We start from the raw sequence: 17,707 nt of genomic DNA, 5'->3' as shown, positions 1-17,707 counted from the left end.
TCTGATCTAAAATGAGTCAAGACTCTGTTGGCTTTCAGTAAGAGACGTGTGTTTTTCCCCTCTGGTGGTAAACTTACACAGAATTTAGTGGTTGAAGATAAACACAGTGTAAACACTTGGGGTATCACAGAGCCCCAAGAACTGTTTTACTTTTTTTTGGACTTTTTCTATGAATATATTGCCTCTAGTAGACCAATAAAAACAGACACTTATGAAAATATGAAAATTATAGAAAAACTTCTGAGTGTATGCTTTCATACGAGCTTCATATTAAGCAACACTGTGAAGTCTGACACGAGGAAGACATTGAATGCTCAACATGGACACAACAAAAAATGAGCAAACTCCATTTTTTTGGCATCTAGGGAAACCACAAATATACCATATTTCATCAATATGACATTGTTATTTTTATTACTTATCACGATAAAGAGATAAGAAGTGAGAACAGAGCCTCAATATTTTGTGTGACATATCTAATCATATCACTTGTGGATTTAGCTAACAAGCTTCATGATATATGTATATTATTGCATCAAGCTACCAGCGTGCATAGATACACTTCGGTTTCACCCCTATTTAAGCACGGGGGTTGGTGTGAAACACCCGGACAGCACCTTATACACACGTGTGGCGAGTATGGACATTCCTACGATGTTCAGTATAATGCAAGTGTTTGCAGTAAATATTACTGAGACATATATTTAGTGTCTCTTCTTTACATATTCTATACTGTATATTCACCACCAAGCTGATAGCAAAGCTTTGGGCTATTAGGTGCATGCCAAGTATTACACTTTTACACCATCTTTGCAGCTGTATATTTCTCTTTTGGCTCTACATCATCTTTTAAAAGACCGGCTGAATATGAAACGTCTTACCATTAATACATTATGAATGTTCATATGCAGTGTATCATCAACTAGTGTATTACTAATACACTTTATATTGATCAGCGCACTGACACAAATGCTGAATTCGAAATTGGACATGTCCTTGCATAGCTGAAGAATATGATCGAAGGGATGTTTTACAATCTATAAATCCCAAGCCTGAAATAACAAAGTGACACAAACTAAAGCTAAAAAAAGTCATGTAGCCGAGTACGCAGGGCGTCATTGTGTATTCCGAGCCTGAACGCTGAATGCACACGAGCAGGAAAGGGAATATATTTTACCTCTTTCTGCACTGACTGTTCTGCTCTCTCAAGTGTACAGATGCCTATCAATAGCACAGGCCTCTTCACTCATATGAGATTGAACCACGTCACCCTTTCTCCTCTGACGACCTGTCATTCAAGCCTCTCGTCTTCTCTCTCATCTCTTTCCCCACTCCAAACACCTCTTTGATATTTTCCCCCCTTTCATCCCTCTGGTCTTTGCTGTGGCTTTCCACTCCATCTGTGGGCACTATTTGATCTTTGACGCCGATTTGCACTATCTACAGCAAATTACCTCAGCCGGGGCTTTTTCCTCGCTTCTGCTTTTGCTTCCCAAGAACTTTCTCCCTCATAAGAATGATTCAAACTTGGAGATTCAAGGCAGTTTAATTAGCCACGATTAAGCTTAACACCGAAGATCGTTCCGTTTCCGTCAGCAAGCCCCAGCTCATTTTGTTCCTGAGAATCTTCACCCTTTTATGATTTTGTCCTCAATGACCTGACAAATTGAACGACTTCATTACGGCGTCATCCTCGAGCGTAATCCCAAAATAAAACCAAATTACAACAAAAAGCCCGGAACGAGAGAAAATACCGCAGTCAGGCGGTTTACTGTCAGATTTTATGCAAGCGAAGGTGGTGAAGGTGCCTTACCTGTACAGAACTCTTGATTAATGACAGTCATCTATGTAGGCCACGAGAATTTCTCCAGCATCACCAGATTTTAGTAACTTATTCTTCTAGTGTTTACCTACATGTACGGCCATTATGTTAATAATACATAAGTTCAAACTTTCAAAGGAATCTTTCATCTTGTAAAACTGACACAGCATCTTGTGCTTTAATCTTCTTTAATCTTCTTCTCGACTATTCATTCATTCATTCATCTTCTACCGCTTATCCGAACTACCTCGGGTCACGGGGATCTCAGGCGTCATCGGGCATCAAGGCAGGATACACCCTGGACGGAGTGCCAACCCATCACAGGGCACACACACACACACACTCTCATTCACTCACACAATCACACACTACGGACAATTTTCCAGAGATGCCAATCAACCTACCATGCATGTCTTTGGACCGGGGGAGGAAACCGGAGTACCCGGAGGAAACCCCCGAGGCACGGGGAGAACATGCAAACTCCACACACACAAGGTGGTGGCGGGAATCGAACCCCCAACCCTGGAGTTGTGAGGCAAACGTGCTAACCTCTAAGCCACCGTGCTCCCCCACCTCGATTAAATAAGTTGAATTCAATTATTCCAATGAAATATCTGCAGTTTTACCTGAATTTAATACATTTATTAAGCTTTAATCATTAATAAGCAGTGTCTAAGATCTCAGAATGTCCAAGTCAATGTACAAATTGAAGACAAATACTTCTTACACTGGGATAGTTAGGAAAAAGCCTCAAAGTATGTTTGAAATGAATCCATCCTGATTCTGTCACCTGAACCCCGCTAGCGACAACAGAAACGATGTAGACCACAACACGCTCCATCACCTTGAACACACACTTGTGTCTCCATTATTTACACAACTGAACACACACAGACTTTTATTCCCTGCTGAGATGATAACTACATTCTACATTACGCAGACGCAAGAGGAAGAGTAAAGGAATGGTAAATTTGTGGTGACACACCAGAGGCCTTGAGGACAAGCATGCTGGGAAAGTCTGAATGCTGACTGGGAGATGCATGTGAAGAACTGAGCTCTAGTCAGCTGTTGGAAATGTACTCTGCTGTTTCCTTTAATACTGTACCTCAATGCTTAACTTGCTTTCCACCTCGCTTGTACAATACTCCAATAAAAAGAACACCCGCCAAATAAATAAACACAATGCATCAATACTTTTGTCCTGACGGTAAACAGTTTCACACTGAAAAAATTAATTGCTGCGTACTAGAGAAAAGGTTTAGAGCCAGACGTACAAATTCTCAAACTCATAGCTAACCTGTGACACTTTCATTCTCCACCATGATCTTAACCGTTAGCCCATACAGTAGTGTAGTAAAAACAAACCTTACACACATAATACTGTACTTTTCTACATTGCTAGCCATAAATCTTAGCCATGGATTTTGTATACAAAATTTATTTGCGACAATTTATTCATTTTTTAAAAAAATAGTGTGCATTTATTTGATGTATTCTTCTTCTGTTATTAATTAAAATAATTTTGAGATGCACATGTGAGTAATTGTGAGTAATTGTTGTTAGAAAACACTAACTAGTTCATTTAGTTGCCCGTTTTTTAACAGCTTCTTGAATGGTGCCAATAATTCTGCACTTGACTATAGGTACTTTAAAACATCATAGCAACAGAATGATAATATAGTCAAAGTGATGTGACGTGACGTGACGTGACGTGACATACGGCTAAGTATGGTGATCCATACTCAGAATTTGTTCTCTGCGTTTAACCCATCCAAAGTGCACACACAGCAGTGAACACACACAACATGAACACACACACACCGTGAACCCACACACACCGTGAACCCACACACACAGTGAACACACACACTGTGAACAGTGTGGGCAGCCATTTATCCTGCAGCGCCCAGGGAGCAGTTGAGGTGCAGTTGGGTGCCTTGCTTGAGGGCACCTCAGTCGTGGCCGGCCCGAGTCTCGAACCCACAACCTTAGGGTTAGGAGTTAGACTCTCTAACCATTAGGCCACGACTTCCCCATATAATGGTCTATGATATACTTGCTTACAGTACCATGCCATGCACAATCTCTATTGTTGAAAAAAAAAATGTATTTAATGTAAAATATGTATTTTAGTGCATTTGATAATATTATTAGCATTTACAGACAATCGCATGCCTAAGAATCCAGCTCACAGCAGGTTGATATTCAGCTAGTGGTATAAATAAGGCATGTAACAGAACCGCACCTCTGAGATTTTACACAGCGTGGTCATGACTCAGACAGGTTATAGCAGGTTAACCACTAAATCTGGCCAGTACATTTGATGAATCTGGTCGCACACATTCCCGATGGCTTTTGCCTTGCACACTGACAACACTGAGCGATTAAACTTCAGTCCAGTCAAGGCGAGAACAATTAGAGCTCAACCACAAAAGGGCTAACGGATCTTTAGCCAGCTATGCTTCTTTATAAAGGATGTGTTTTCAGTCTCTAAAGAGCTGCACCGACTGTCACGCTAATGCCTCTATTTATTGTGTGGCTGAGAGTTTTAGCAGACTGAGAGGGAGGGAATTTGTTTTAGCTCCATCCCACTTGAGAAGATCAAGCACTTTTATAAGGACAGGCACAGCTTCCTCGAATAACTTTTCAAACTCCACTAACAAGTTTTAAGAAGATACGCACCACAGGATACCGACCAAATAGATGAAATAGCCAGAACTATCCAGCATAAACAGAAGGAGTGACACACCATGCTAGCATCATACCATTTTATTCTTCTGAAACCATACCACTGCACACATCTGTCTGTGCATTGTGCATTTAACTCATTTAACAAATATACAGATATTTGGAGCCCTCAGGATAGTGATGAAACCACATATGTGCTCATTTCAAAACTATGGGCATTAATGGAGTTGCTGTTATAGTAACCACCAATCTTCTGGGAAGGCTTTGAACTAGATGTTGGAGTATGGCTGTGAGGATTTGTGATTATCCAGCTACAAGAGCATTAGAGAGATCAGACACTGATGCAAGGCCTGGGATGCAATCAGACTTCCAGTTCATCCTAAATGTGTTCAGTGGGGTTATGGCCAGGGATCATTTGAGTTCTTCCACATCAACATTGGCAAACTATGTTTATATGAAACTCGCTTGGTGCACAAGGCCATTGAAAGAAGTGATGAAAGAGGTTTGGGCCTCTTAGATCCAGTGAAGTCAAATCTAGTCAATTGCATGCTTCCAACTTTGTGGCAACAGTTTGGGGAAAAACTGCATCCTTTTCGTAAAAGCGGTAAAATAAATTTAAAGCTACCAAATTTTAAAGTGGCAAATCACTGTTAATATAAAGGACCCAAATAATTCATAAAACCTCTTAACATTACCTTTTTAATTATGAGCTTTTTCCTCAGTCTTTTCACCTTACCCATGAACTCGTTTGAACTCAGTGTTCTCTTTACTTCTGTGTAAGTTTCCTACAATTTTTCTTCTCTACTTTTAAGTTTATTTTGTTTCTTTAACTAAATTTTTTTTCTCTGACTCTACAGTCATTCAAGTCCTCAAATAACAAACAAATCAGTTTGTGCTAGTGCTAGTGCTAGTGCTCCATACCAACCGACAACTTGTTTGTGATAGAAGCCTTTGGTCGTGGATTTGCCTGAGTTGGCTTTTCATCCTAAATTAGAGTAATATGTAATATAAATGATAGTAATTAATCATTCAATGACAGCACAAGTGATTTAGGAGCCCGATCTTCTTCGCCTCTCATCATTCACTGATGAGAAATGATCAATATCAGTAGTAGTATTTATCAGAGGAATGAATTTAACATTCATTATTTTCCATGAATTGTTGTTAAAACGGTCGGGGGCACGGTGGCTTAGTGGTTAGCACATTTGCCTCACACCTCCAGGGTCGGGGTTCGATTCCCGCCTCTTGTGTGTGTGGAGTTTGCATGTTCTCCCCGTGCCTCGGGGGTTTCCTCCGGGTACTCCGGTTTCCTCCCCCGGTCCAAAGACATGCATGGTAGGTTGATTGGCATCTCTGGAAAATTGTCCCTAGTGTGTGATTGCGTGAGTGAATGAGTGTGTGTGTGTGTGTGTGCACTGTGATGGGTTGGCACTCCGTCCAGGGTGTATCCTGCCTTGATGCCCGATGACGCCTGAGATAGGCACAGGCTCCCCGTGACCCGAGGTAGTTCGGATAAGCGGTAGAAGATGAATGAATGAATGAATGTTGTTAAAACGGTCGGGGGCACGGTGGCTTAGAGGTTAGCACGTTCGCCTCACACCTCCAGGGTCGGGGTTTGATTCCCGCCTCCACCTTGTGTGTGTGGAGTTTGCATGTTCTCCCCGCGCCTCGGGGGTTTCCTCCGGGTACTCCGGTTTCCTCCCCTGGTCCAAAGACATGGTAGGTTGATTGGCATCTCTGGAAAATTGTCCGTAGTGTGTGATTGCGTGAGTGAATGAGAGTGTGTGTGTGCCCTGTGATGGGTTGGCACTCTGTCCAGGGTGTATCCTGCTTGATGCCCGATGACGCCTGAGATAGGCACAGGCTCCCCGTGACCCGAGGTTCCCCGTGACCCGAGGTAGTTTGGATAAGCGGTAGAAGATGAATGAATGAATGAATGTTGTTAAAATGATTAAAAATAGAGTAGATGGTCGTTTAACTTCTACTGCTAAAGTATTCTATCTATCTATCTATCTATCAAATTTACTGTTTATTATGTTTATTTATAGTAAACCATCTAACAGAATTAGTATAAAGCTAATCCATTTAACACATACACACACGTACACACACACGTGTGTGTTTGACTTTATATGTGTGTGTGTGACTATATATGTGTGTGTGACATTATATGTGTGTGTGTTTGACTTTATATGTGTGTGCATGTGACTTTGTGTGTGTGTGTGACTTTATAAATGTGTGTGTGTGTGTGTGTGTGTGTGTTTGACTTTATACAGTATGTGTGTGTATGTGTGTGTATGTGTGTGTGTTTGACTTTATATGTGTGTGCGTGTAACTTTGTGTGTGTGTGACTTTATATATATGTGTGTGTGTGTGTGTGTGTGTGTGACTTTATATGTGTGTGTGTTCACACAGCTGTTCTCACAATACGCTCAGCCTTTTATTTTGAAACCTGTTTAAACCAGGAAGTAAAGCGGAAACGCGTTTTCTGCATGTTTTTAGGTTTAAACATAGTCAAGTCGCTGTGGTGAGTGACGGTGAGTTATTTAGGAATAAATGAGTGTTTTTATAAAGTGAAAAAAAATATCTTTGAAATGCATAAATAATGTCACTTTTATGCATTTATTTTTTTTCATGAACCTGGTTAATCAATGTCAATTTTATTTACTTGAGTTGGCAGTATAATAATAATAATAATAATAATAATAATAATAATAATAATAAAACATAATTCTATTATAATCATTTTAATCTACATAGTTTTGTGTTAGAATAATGAATGATGGACTTAAAAACTCGATGCACTTAACTCTGAAATTATAGCTTAATCAGGCCCAGTATTATAATTAAGTTTATTTAGATTTATCTAACAGAAAAAAAAAGTTGTTATACTTCAAACTTTCAAACATTTCTTTCTGAAAAACGATTCACTGTTTCCTTATTAAACTTAAAATGTTCTGTGCATATTTAATAAATGTAATATTATTAAATAGTTAATAAATATGTGCATAATTATATATAATAGATTATATTAAAGACTGTCGATTATTAAAAGTGAATGTTACCTAATCGTGTGATCCCAAGGCTTTGTTTTTCTTCTTGTTCCCCTGGAATCTCCATTAAAGCAAAACATATACACAATAAAATAGGGATGGCTTGACTGAAAGATGAAAGTAATCTGTAAAACACACTGATTTCCCTCAGAGATGCAGTGATGGTGGTGGTCAACTTGTCCTTTGCTGCTTGTGGCTTTCTGGGTATCTATCAGCTTGGCGCAGTCGATGCTCTTCTCACACACGGGCACCGGCTGATGTCGTGTTTAAGAGCCTGCGCTGGGGCATCAGCTGGAGCTCTGGTGGCTGCTGTCCTCATCACAGCTCCTGACAAGCTGGAGGTAGAGTTAACCACAGCAACCATAAAAGTTAAAACAACAGTAACATAATAAAAGCAGTGACACTGATGACAGTGACAACAATGATGACAATGACATTGATGACGATAACAATAGAGGCACAAACGACCAAAGCAGCAGCAACGATCACAACAACAGTGTAAACAATAATGACAACAACAAATAAAACAAGGAGCACAACGATGACCGTGACGTTAACAATCGCCAAACAAAACCCACGTGGGTCTGATCTCAACAAGAATATCTGAAATCGACAACAACAATGACGGCACGATGAGAATAACGAATGTTATCCTTCTCGAATGGTGCTTCACCTTCAGGAAAATATTCTGACTCTCTTATTAAATATTAAACAGTTTGCTTAAACCATTTAACTGTTGTCTTCTCTTCTCCTTCAGCATTGCAAAGAATTTACCTATAGATTTGCCAGCAATGTCAGAAAACAGAAGCTTGGTGCGATGACGCCTGGATACGACTTCATGCTTGAGCTGAGGTGAGGACAGCAGCCATGAAATGTAAAAAATGATTTGATAACAATGGCACCTGTCAGCAATATATATTAGGCAGCATGTGAACAGTCAGTTGTCGAAGCTGATGTGTTAGGGCCTTTTTACGCCTTTTTGTCACTTCATGTGTTTTCTCTGATCTGATAGCTATCTGATTCGTTAAACCTGTTCCATTTACATTAGGCCACATAAATGCGTCTTGGCGAATCGGATATCAATCTGATCTTTGTACTCCCGCCCAAAATGCAAATATATTTTAACCTCATTTCTGGGGTAATATGGGGTTTCTGGCTCGATGCACGACTCGTGAGTCACTTGCGAGTGACGTACTTCCGTTTGGGAGGAGTATAGTGCTGACGTACAGTATGTTGCTTGAACAACCACATTCATTTACACCCATCCAGTTTCATCTGAAATGCGTCCCAGACCACCTCCTGAAGTGGTTTTTGAACGATTGGATTTATATCAGTCTCGAAAACGTTTCGGAGGGCGTTTACACCTGGTCTTTTTACGATCGGATAGCTATCTGATCACAGAAAACGCATGAAGTGACCAGGTGTAAAAAGCCCCTTAGATATAAGACTGTGATCCATTTTAAAGACCAGTGAGCATTATGGCAAATCAAGGTTTATGTCATTAGGTCACCAGGTTTTGTTGGGTGTCTTAAAAGTGCTCCAAGGAAGGACAACTGCTATTAAGGTCTTGGTGTTAGATCCCACAGCAGGCCTTGAGGAATTCTGTGGAGATGGATGGATAGATAGATAGATAGATAGATAGATAGATAGATAGATAGATAGATAGATATTGTATCTGTATATTGTATTGTATAGTATTGACCCATTCTGAGTTGATGAAATCTAACTCAATGTGTTTCAACAGCACAAGCAATGAGCACAGAACGCACAATAAGAGCACTATGATTATTAAACCAGGTGCAATCAGTGAGGTCTCAAGTTTGAAAGCTTCTATTCAGTAGCAGTGCAATGATTCCAGTAAAACGGGCTGAAAATGCATTTCGATTTAAACACAGCCGTTACAGAGTGCTCAATTAACCCTCATTTTCTGGGCACCGTCCTGGCCGTCTCTGTAGATATTCCAACTGCATAACGGTTACGTTTATTTCTAAACACTCAATACAGCTCACTAGTTAGAAAACATATGAAACATTAGTACTAGTTATATTACAGCGCTGTTCGCAAGTTCTGTCGGGTCTTGGGTGAGGCTCCCTGACCAGCAGGAATCTATGGCTGTTATAACATAAGTGATAATATAAACTAGATAGTTTTAGAGAAAAGCAGATTTTACACCACGTCACACCGTCATTGATTATTTTCCTAAAACAGCACGACCCTAACTGTTTATTTCTGAAATATTTGCTCTTGTTACCCCTAAGGACAAAATATCCTATATGTAACATATCCTACATGTAACACATCATCAGTAGCAACTTTAAACATGCAGGGAATTGGTTTTAGTTGTTTTTTTTTTTTTGTTTTTTTTTGTGTTACCATAATAACAGTAGTATGATTCCCAGTAGACTGTAACAAGTAGAAGCTGTTTTTCAGTCCCTTTGCTTAGGTCTTTTTAAGTCTGAAATAAGCTCCGTCTCAGAAAGATCTCCGAAGGTAAAGAAGAAGAATTGCGATTGTGGGTAATGATGTGGAGAATGGAATTATTCATCTGATTTAATCTAAGGATTAGACCTTAGTTAGATGAATTGTATAGTGTATTTGACTTGAATGATTACAGCATCATTGGATGTGAATGCTCGAATCTGATTGGTCACAAGGTTTGCATTGTTTTTGTCTAACCGCTGGTTCAAACTGTAAAGTCTGATGTGATCAGATTTATTGTCAGTTTCTGCTTATCGTCGCTGTCGGGCAGAATCCTCGTATCTCCAAAACCATTATTTTTCAGGAAATTAAAAAAACGCCGTATTTTTTTGAGTTATTAAACATTGTATCGTTGAAGTTGTTATTATACCTTATATTGCTATCATATACTGTTGTGTACCAACATTAACACAACATTTTCCCAAAGTCACGTTTTATTGGAGATACAAGCTTTATGACTTGGGAGCAGGGAGATACGAGATTATGCTGTCATTGATAAGAACGGTACGGACACAGACGTCGCTGCTGCCAACAGTGTTCAATAAAGTCTGCGCTGTCTAATGGAGTTATGAGATTTGCGCTCAAGCTATTTTCAAGACTTTAGATTGGTTAATAACTTGTAGAAATAACAGACCCATGTGGGGACTGACCAATAGCATCGATATGTGAAAAAATATGAAATTGACAAAATTTGGACATACGAGGTTTCCGCCCGAGAGCGACGTTATGCTATATGTACAGGACATATAAAGGAGTAAAACTGCTCTTAGTCATACTGTGCAGAGAAAAACAGAGAAAATATATAATATAATTAAAAAAATAAATAAATAAATAAATATATATATATATATATATATATATATACACACACACACACACACACACACATGTTCACATACTAGCTTTCTATATATAACTATAATAAATAATAATATTTTCAAATAAATAAAAGTTGGTGTGTGTATATATATTATTTATTTATTTTTAGATATATAAATGTGTATTGATATTTTATATATATAACTTATTTAATATATACAGTATATAAACTTGATATTGATATTTATACGCCCTGCGATGGGTTGGCACTCCGTCCAGGGTGTATCCTGCCTTGATGCCCGATGATGCCTGAGATAGGCACAGGCTCCTCGTGACCAGAGGTAGTTCGGATAAGCGGTAGAAGATGAATGAATGGATGAATGATATTTATACACATTTATATAATTATAAACCTTTATAAACCTTTATAAAGGTTTATAATTATATAAATGTGTATAAATATCAATAATATATCAATTTAATTAGAAGAAGCACTTATTTATTTAACAGTATTGGAACAAGTCTCGAGCAATAAAGCTTGAAACTGTCACAGTGCTTTATAAAGTTTCCCAGCAGAGGAAAGTATTTAGGAGTATTTTATACTTTCCAGGCTCTCAGTAATAAAGTTAAAGCACTAGTTGTTTTGTTACAGTATGTCTTTTTTTTTTTTTTTTTTTAAGAGAGAGAGAGAAGAATTGGAGCGTGCTGGTGAGGGAGTGAGCTGTACTATCACAGCTATAACACAAGTAAAAAACAGACGTTCCACAACATTAAATCTGACTACAAACCATTAAAATGAGTGATTTAGTTGTTGTTAGTAAATAAACAAAATATTGTAATCACACTGGCAAATTGGTTGGAGTGTAATAATAATAATAACACACCAGACACTAAAGCTATATAGAAATAATCCACATCTGAGTGGCTCTAAGTCCATTTGCACTTTTTTGTATAATTTCATGTGGAAATGAAATGTATTGTGTTTGTGTTTTTTTTTTATTTTTTTTATTATTATTATTATTATTATACATAAAGTAGATGACATGATGACGGCAGCTCTATGTTTCATGCACAGTGTGTCTTTTTCAACTCAAGAGCCAAAACACATTTCAGCCTGTCTAATAGCGTTTGTGTTTCAGGGTCCTTGAAGTTTAGTGCCAAAATGGGCGGTCAGCCTTCATTTATTGTTCAACCATTATCACACGTTTCCCCCCTGCTGGCGAGGCACGGCTCGTAAAACAGACGAATAAGCCTGTACATTAACTTAATCGCCTCTGTGAAACTCGCACTTGTGATTCCATCCGTTTTTCCCCTTACCCAGCATTTGGCTCGGAGATTTAATTTTTTATTTTTTTTTCCAGACCAGCGTTAGATATCTGGTTCAATAACAACATCAGCATGGTGATTTTTGAGCGAGAAAGGCAGGACGTCCTTGTGCTATGCGGATAAGTGTGTGTGTGTGTGTGTGTGTAAGTGTTAGAGAGAGAACAAGACCATCTTGACCTTGAGGTAACTCGATGCATGTCCTTCAGAACGGGTTCATTTTGCCGAGCTATGAAATATGACTCAGCGATGCTGTTTTGGGCGCAGCGTATCTCCTACCACAGCCATATCAGGTCTTTCAGAAAAAGAGATCTGAGTGAAAAGTTCTATGCACGTGTGTGTGTGTGTGTGTGTGTGTGTGAGAGAACACAGATAAAACTGACACTGCAATGAAGAAAAAAAAAAAAACTTGCCTTAGCTTCAGATAAACTGTGACCGAGGTCTCCATCCATCTGGTAAAAAAAAAAAAAAAATCCATAACTGAATTCCATCACCTCCCGCGTTGTGACTGAAGCAGCTTGGCCAAACAGATTGTGTAATTATGGGATGGCGTTTGGGGAGAATTGGTGGCGTTGTTAATTATGCAGAGATGACAAACGAGCGTGTGTCTTGTCCCCGGTCTCCAGAGGCGGCATCGACCGAATCTTGCCTCCTGACGCTCACCTGTTGGCCAGCGAGCGCCTGCACGTCTCCCTAACCAACTGCAGCACGGGGAGGAACAGCATGGTGTCCAGCTTCCTCTCCAGAGAACACCTCATTAAGGTAGTCACACTCCTCAGGGTAACTGCGAATGATTTATAGATCAGCTCTGAGGGGACGGCGGATGAGGGCACATCAGTAAGTGATGCTGTAAGCAGTAATTTAACACACAATGTGATCTTTCACACTGACACACTGATTTTATTATCACTGTGTTACTTTCCTCTCTCATTCTCTCTCTTTCCTTCATCTTTGTTCTTGTCGCTTTGTCTCGTGCTGCATCCACTTTATTATTCTCCTTCTCTTGCCTTAGGCCTTTCTCTCTCTCTCTCTCTCTCTCTCTCTCTCTTTCTTTCTCTTTCTCGTCTCTTATTATTTTTTTTACTTTTCATCCTGCACCATGGTTTTCTTTTTCTCTTTCTCTTTCTCTCTCTCCCATCTGTACTTTATCCTGTTTTCCTTCATTTCTCCCTTTAGCGGTCCTCTTGTTTTTTTTCCTGCTCTGTCACACATTCATTCATTTCTCTGCCTGTTTGCTCTTGTACGCTCTGGCGCTTTCTCTCGCTCTTTCCTTATTTTCTTCTCGCTCCCTCTGATCATGGTGTCTGTTTGTCCTGCAGGTTCTTCTGGCCAGCAGCTTTGTTCCTCTGTACGCGGGAGTAAAGCCAGTGGAATTCCAGGGCCAGGTAATGTGCTTTAGTGTGTGTGAGCATCTCAGCTCTGAACCCGCTCTGTGTGTGTGTGTGTGTGTGTGTATGTGTGTCATGTCCCTTCAGGAAGCTTAATTGTCAGATGGCAGTCAGCGAATGTAGCCACAGCGCTTCAGTTCCACGTGTCAGTATACCTGATGTCGAGCGACGTTTATATTAAATCTGTTATTTCTAACCTGTAAACACACACACTCGCATTTCATTCCAGTAGAAGTGGATGGACGGGGGATTTACAGACAGTCTTCCCGTCCTCGCCGTGGGACGGACCATCACCGTGTCTCCGTTCAGCGGCCAGCAAGACGTGTGTCCGCCTCACGTGGGTCGCAGGAAGCCGAAGCTCAGACTGGCGAACATGACGGTTACAGTGAGTCTGAACTACAAACAGCCTGCTGTTTCTTACATACTGTGTTACTCAAATCTTCGTGTGGGTCAGGAAATCGTAATTATAACAGTGAGTGCAAGTCACTTACTATAGATCAGAGCAAGATGGAGGAGTATCTTCTCTTAAATAACTCCAAACAGAATCAGAAATGGTTTATAAACTGTATTTCAGTCAGGACCACTTGAGTCAAAATAAAGACAATTCTTTGACGTATATTTAAAATTTTTATTTGCAAGCTTATAAAATTTACAATTGGTGGTATGGCTCTGTTCTGAATTCCCCATCCTTTTCATGAGCTCCATGAAAGCTAGTCAGGGAACAGCAGCAGCGTCGTGGGGGGACAATCTCCCATTTAACTGGGAAAGCAGCAAGACAAAATCCCCCATTTAGAACAGAGCCTGCGTCAGTGACAACAGAATGACACTGATTAAGTTAAACACAAAGTTTCAAGGAGGAGCTACAGTAGGGGAGGAGGTGGGGTGCAGCAATGCAGAGGAAACAGCCAAGCAGACAGACTGAAAAAAGCATTTAAATAGGGCGCCCTGTTTGAAAGGGACCAATAGCACGCTTAGGAATCAGATCAGCTGATGGGCGGGGTTAGAAAATTGACATCAGCTGATAGCCGAGCTTGACTATGTGGCCTGCCTGAACTGACGCTGAACGCTATATTTCTTGAAAGTGACAAAACAACTGAAACTCACCATGTTCCCTTACTGACTCACCCCCAAGTCAGAAACTCGTTTCCCAATCGGAATTACGACTTTATAAACTTGTAAAAAATCAAAGTCAAGACCTGTATGAACCGTTATACTGTATTCAACAAAATACTCCCTTCTGCATCAGGACTAACGGCAGAATTAGTCTGGTGTGTCTGGGATGTGGTAGCCTAGTGGTTACCAATCGGAAGGCTGTGAGTTCGATTCCTACGTCCACCAAGCTGCCACGGCTGGGCCCCTGAGCAAGGCCCTTAACCCTCAATTGCTTAGTTGTATAAAAATGAGATAAAAATGTAAGTAGCTCTGGATAAGAGTGTCTGCTGAATGCTGTAAATGTAAATTAGTCAGTTATTAGACATCAGGTAGGATTCATTCTATCAACATAAATGTTTGTTTTAAATAATCTGTCTTCAGTTTCAGTCTATAGCCGATTCATCTAGGCAATCATTTTTTAGAAATAATGGAGAATATGTGCTGTTTTTATCTAAATGAACGTAATAGAAAACAAACAGGAAGGACTTTTGGGGAAGAAAACTAATCTTCTCCTCCAATATATGTATATATTTATTTATTTATTTATTTTTAAACCCATCATATGAATTTTATTTTATTACCACCTTTGCAATTTGTTGTCAATTTCGCCCTGTAACTGATTTTTTTTTTCCTTTATTCACACCACACCAACCCTGGAACTGGGATTTAAACTCACAACCTTTGTGAGCCACCACGGCTGCCCGAGCAACATTCGTCAATGTTTTATAAGAATATATTTGGTACACAGTAGTGTGCGCTTTAAGCAGAGGCGCTGATCTTTTTGCCTTTGCTTTGATTCTCCTCTCAGCTTTCCACGGAGAACATCAAACGCCTGAACCAGGCCTTGTTCCCGCCGCCCTTGCTCCGAATGCAAGAGTTGCATCAAGAAGGCTACAAGGACATGCTACGCTATCTCAGGACAGAGGGCTGGACACAGGCGTGAATAACAAGGGCTGTGTTTTTATTCAATTTATTAAACCATGAAAGTGTATGACAATAAATTGACATTGGGGAATAGAGGGCCATTTTAATTGTAACATCTTGATCGAACTATGTATATATGTACGTATAAGATAAAAAATTAGAGTAAGTTGCTGTTTCTAAAAATAAAGTTGAATTTTTTATTTGTAATTTTTTTTGCAGTGGTCGAGTTGAAATATTAATGTTAATGACATCGGTTTATTGTTGCTTAGTTACAGTTCCCTTAGTGCCATGGCACTACCCACATCACAACCCACTGTTTCTATAACTGGTGGAATTGATATTAAACTCTTCTCTTATTTGGCTGTTTTACAGGTCAGCTAAATGTACTAAGTTTAATACAAACCTCAATAAGGACCATCAAATTCGACCTGAATCTAATGACAGTTTTTAATTTAAAAAAATTCCAAAGAAAACGAATGCGAGTCTCGTCTCTGAACCTTCGTTAGTGGAATGCTGCAAATGTTTTGAGAACCTTCGCCTGAGAGAACAATATGTAAACTCTTTGCAAACGCTACCAAATAACACCGTCGGATTCCCTTTTGCCATTCGTGCTATATGAAAGTTAATTATGTCAGTGAATTGATCAAAGTTTCCGTCAGTATAACGCATCAGTTTACTCACTCACTCACTCATTCATTCATTTTCTACCGCTTATCCGAACTACCTCGGGTCACGGGAAGCCTGTGCCTATCTCAGGCGTCATCGGGCATCAAGGCAGGATACACCCTGGACGGAGTGCCAACCCATCGCAGGGCACACACACACACTCTCATTCAATCACACACTACAGACAATTATCCAGAGATGGGGAGGAAACCGGAGCACCCGGAGGAAACTCCCGAGGCACGGGGAGAACATGCAAACTCCACACACACAAGGCGGAGGCGGGAATCGAACCCCCAACCCTGGAGGTGTGAGGCGAATGTGCTAACCACTAAGCCACCGTGCCCTCCCGCGTCACTTTACACTATTTTAAATGCAAAAACCACTAGAATTTCTCTGTTTCCACCAATTTAACAGCCAAATTAGAACCTTCCCATTTCTACAGGCTTAATAGTCAAACCTCTAGAACCGAGCCAAGTTTCCTTCAGTTTAAATAGTCACTGTGTTGTTTGTTGATGTTTATCATTCAACATAAAACCTGTTGCATTAATAATGTAATAATATTAGTAGTAAGAGTTCTTTACAGTATCTTTCTCATACTCCATGTTGCTATACAGGAGAGGAGATAATGTTGAGAGAAGAGATATGTTGGGATTTGAAGTGAGATTGTGTCTTCTTCTCGAGATACAGCATCTCCTGCCCCCTGTGGAGGCTGATGGAAAGTCTGCTCAACTCAAAACAGGCAGCTGGTGTAACTGTTGAATTACGGGCAGAATGTTACGTGTGAGGAGCCTGGAGTCTGGCAGCTCAAGTTTAAATATATTTGAAGTGTATTTCTGGATTTAACCGAGATGCCAATGTAGAGAGAATTGGCTTAGCCTGAGCATGACGTTATGAAAGCAGGAAGCAAAAATAAGTGGGGGTTGAAGCTGTGTAACTGAAGGAACGTGCCCTCGCAGGGCTCTTACTGGAGTGCAGAATCAAAGATGAAGCCTGTCTTATGCGAGAACACTATCTTCCGAAGCTAAAACTCACAGCAGGGTCTCTGCCACCAGTTTTTATAACAACAGCGGAACAGAATTTGTCTGCAGGTCCTTCGGTTTCATGCTCGAAGAACAAGCGTAACCGCGAGAGAGGCCGTTTGAACTCGGCGAGTTGTCTAACCTCTCGCAACAGCCATTTTGCTTGGCCTTGATTTCGCCAGTTATGTTTCCCCGGGGAAGGGTGAAAGATTAGTGGCACGCTATGTGTGTGTTTGTGATTTGAAGTAAGAGAGAGTAAGAAAAAGAGAGATGAGGAGACATAAATATGCCTTCAACTTGCCTTCAAGCAGCCTGATGGAACTCTGTTCCACAGGAAACGTTTGTGCACCGAGCCTGTGGGGTTTTTGCCTACCT

The 17,707-nt window shown here is 40.1% G+C and overlaps 1 protein-coding gene across 1 annotated transcript; it reads left to right on the top strand.

The window, feature by feature from the left end:
• Positions 1–6,941: 6,941 nt before the first annotated feature.
• On the top strand, positions 6,942–15,854 carry pnpla4 (patatin-like phospholipase domain containing 4). The gene is made up of 7 exons (XM_060860945.1): positions 6,942–7,047; positions 7,715–7,904; positions 8,321–8,415; positions 12,810–12,945; positions 13,503–13,568; positions 13,804–13,956; positions 15,532–15,854. The coding sequence occupies exons 2-7, from the start codon at positions 7,725–7,727 to the stop codon at positions 15,664–15,666; spliced, it is 765 nt and encodes a 254-aa protein (XP_060716928.1). The 5' UTR covers positions 6,942–7,047; positions 7,715–7,724; the 3' UTR covers positions 15,667–15,854.
• The last annotated feature ends 1,853 nt before the right edge of the window (positions 15,855–17,707 follow it).

This window comes from Tachysurus vachellii, chromosome 24 (assembly GCF_030014155.1).
Source record: "Tachysurus vachellii isolate PV-2020 chromosome 24, HZAU_Pvac_v1, whole genome shotgun sequence".
Classification (NCBI taxonomy): Eukaryota; Metazoa; Chordata; class Actinopteri; order Siluriformes; family Bagridae; genus Tachysurus; species Tachysurus vachellii.
The sequence above is the reverse complement of the archived record's forward strand: the minus strand, read 5'-3'. Positions and strand labels throughout refer to the sequence as shown.

Bases quoted from the DNA above. Each gene is read 5' to 3' on its own strand.
- pnpla4 (XM_060860945.1), top strand. From the start codon at position 7,725: ATGGTGGTGGTCAACTTGTCCTTTGCTGCTTGTGGCTTTCTGGGTATC. The intron at 7,905-8,320 runs GTAGAGTTAACC...CTTCTCCTTCAG, and splicing joins CAGCTCCTGACAAGCTGGAG to CATTGCAAAGAATTTACCTA. The intron at 13,957-15,531 runs GTGAGTCTGAAC...TTCTCCTCTCAG, and splicing joins TGGCGAACATGACGGTTACA to CTTTCCACGGAGAACATCAA.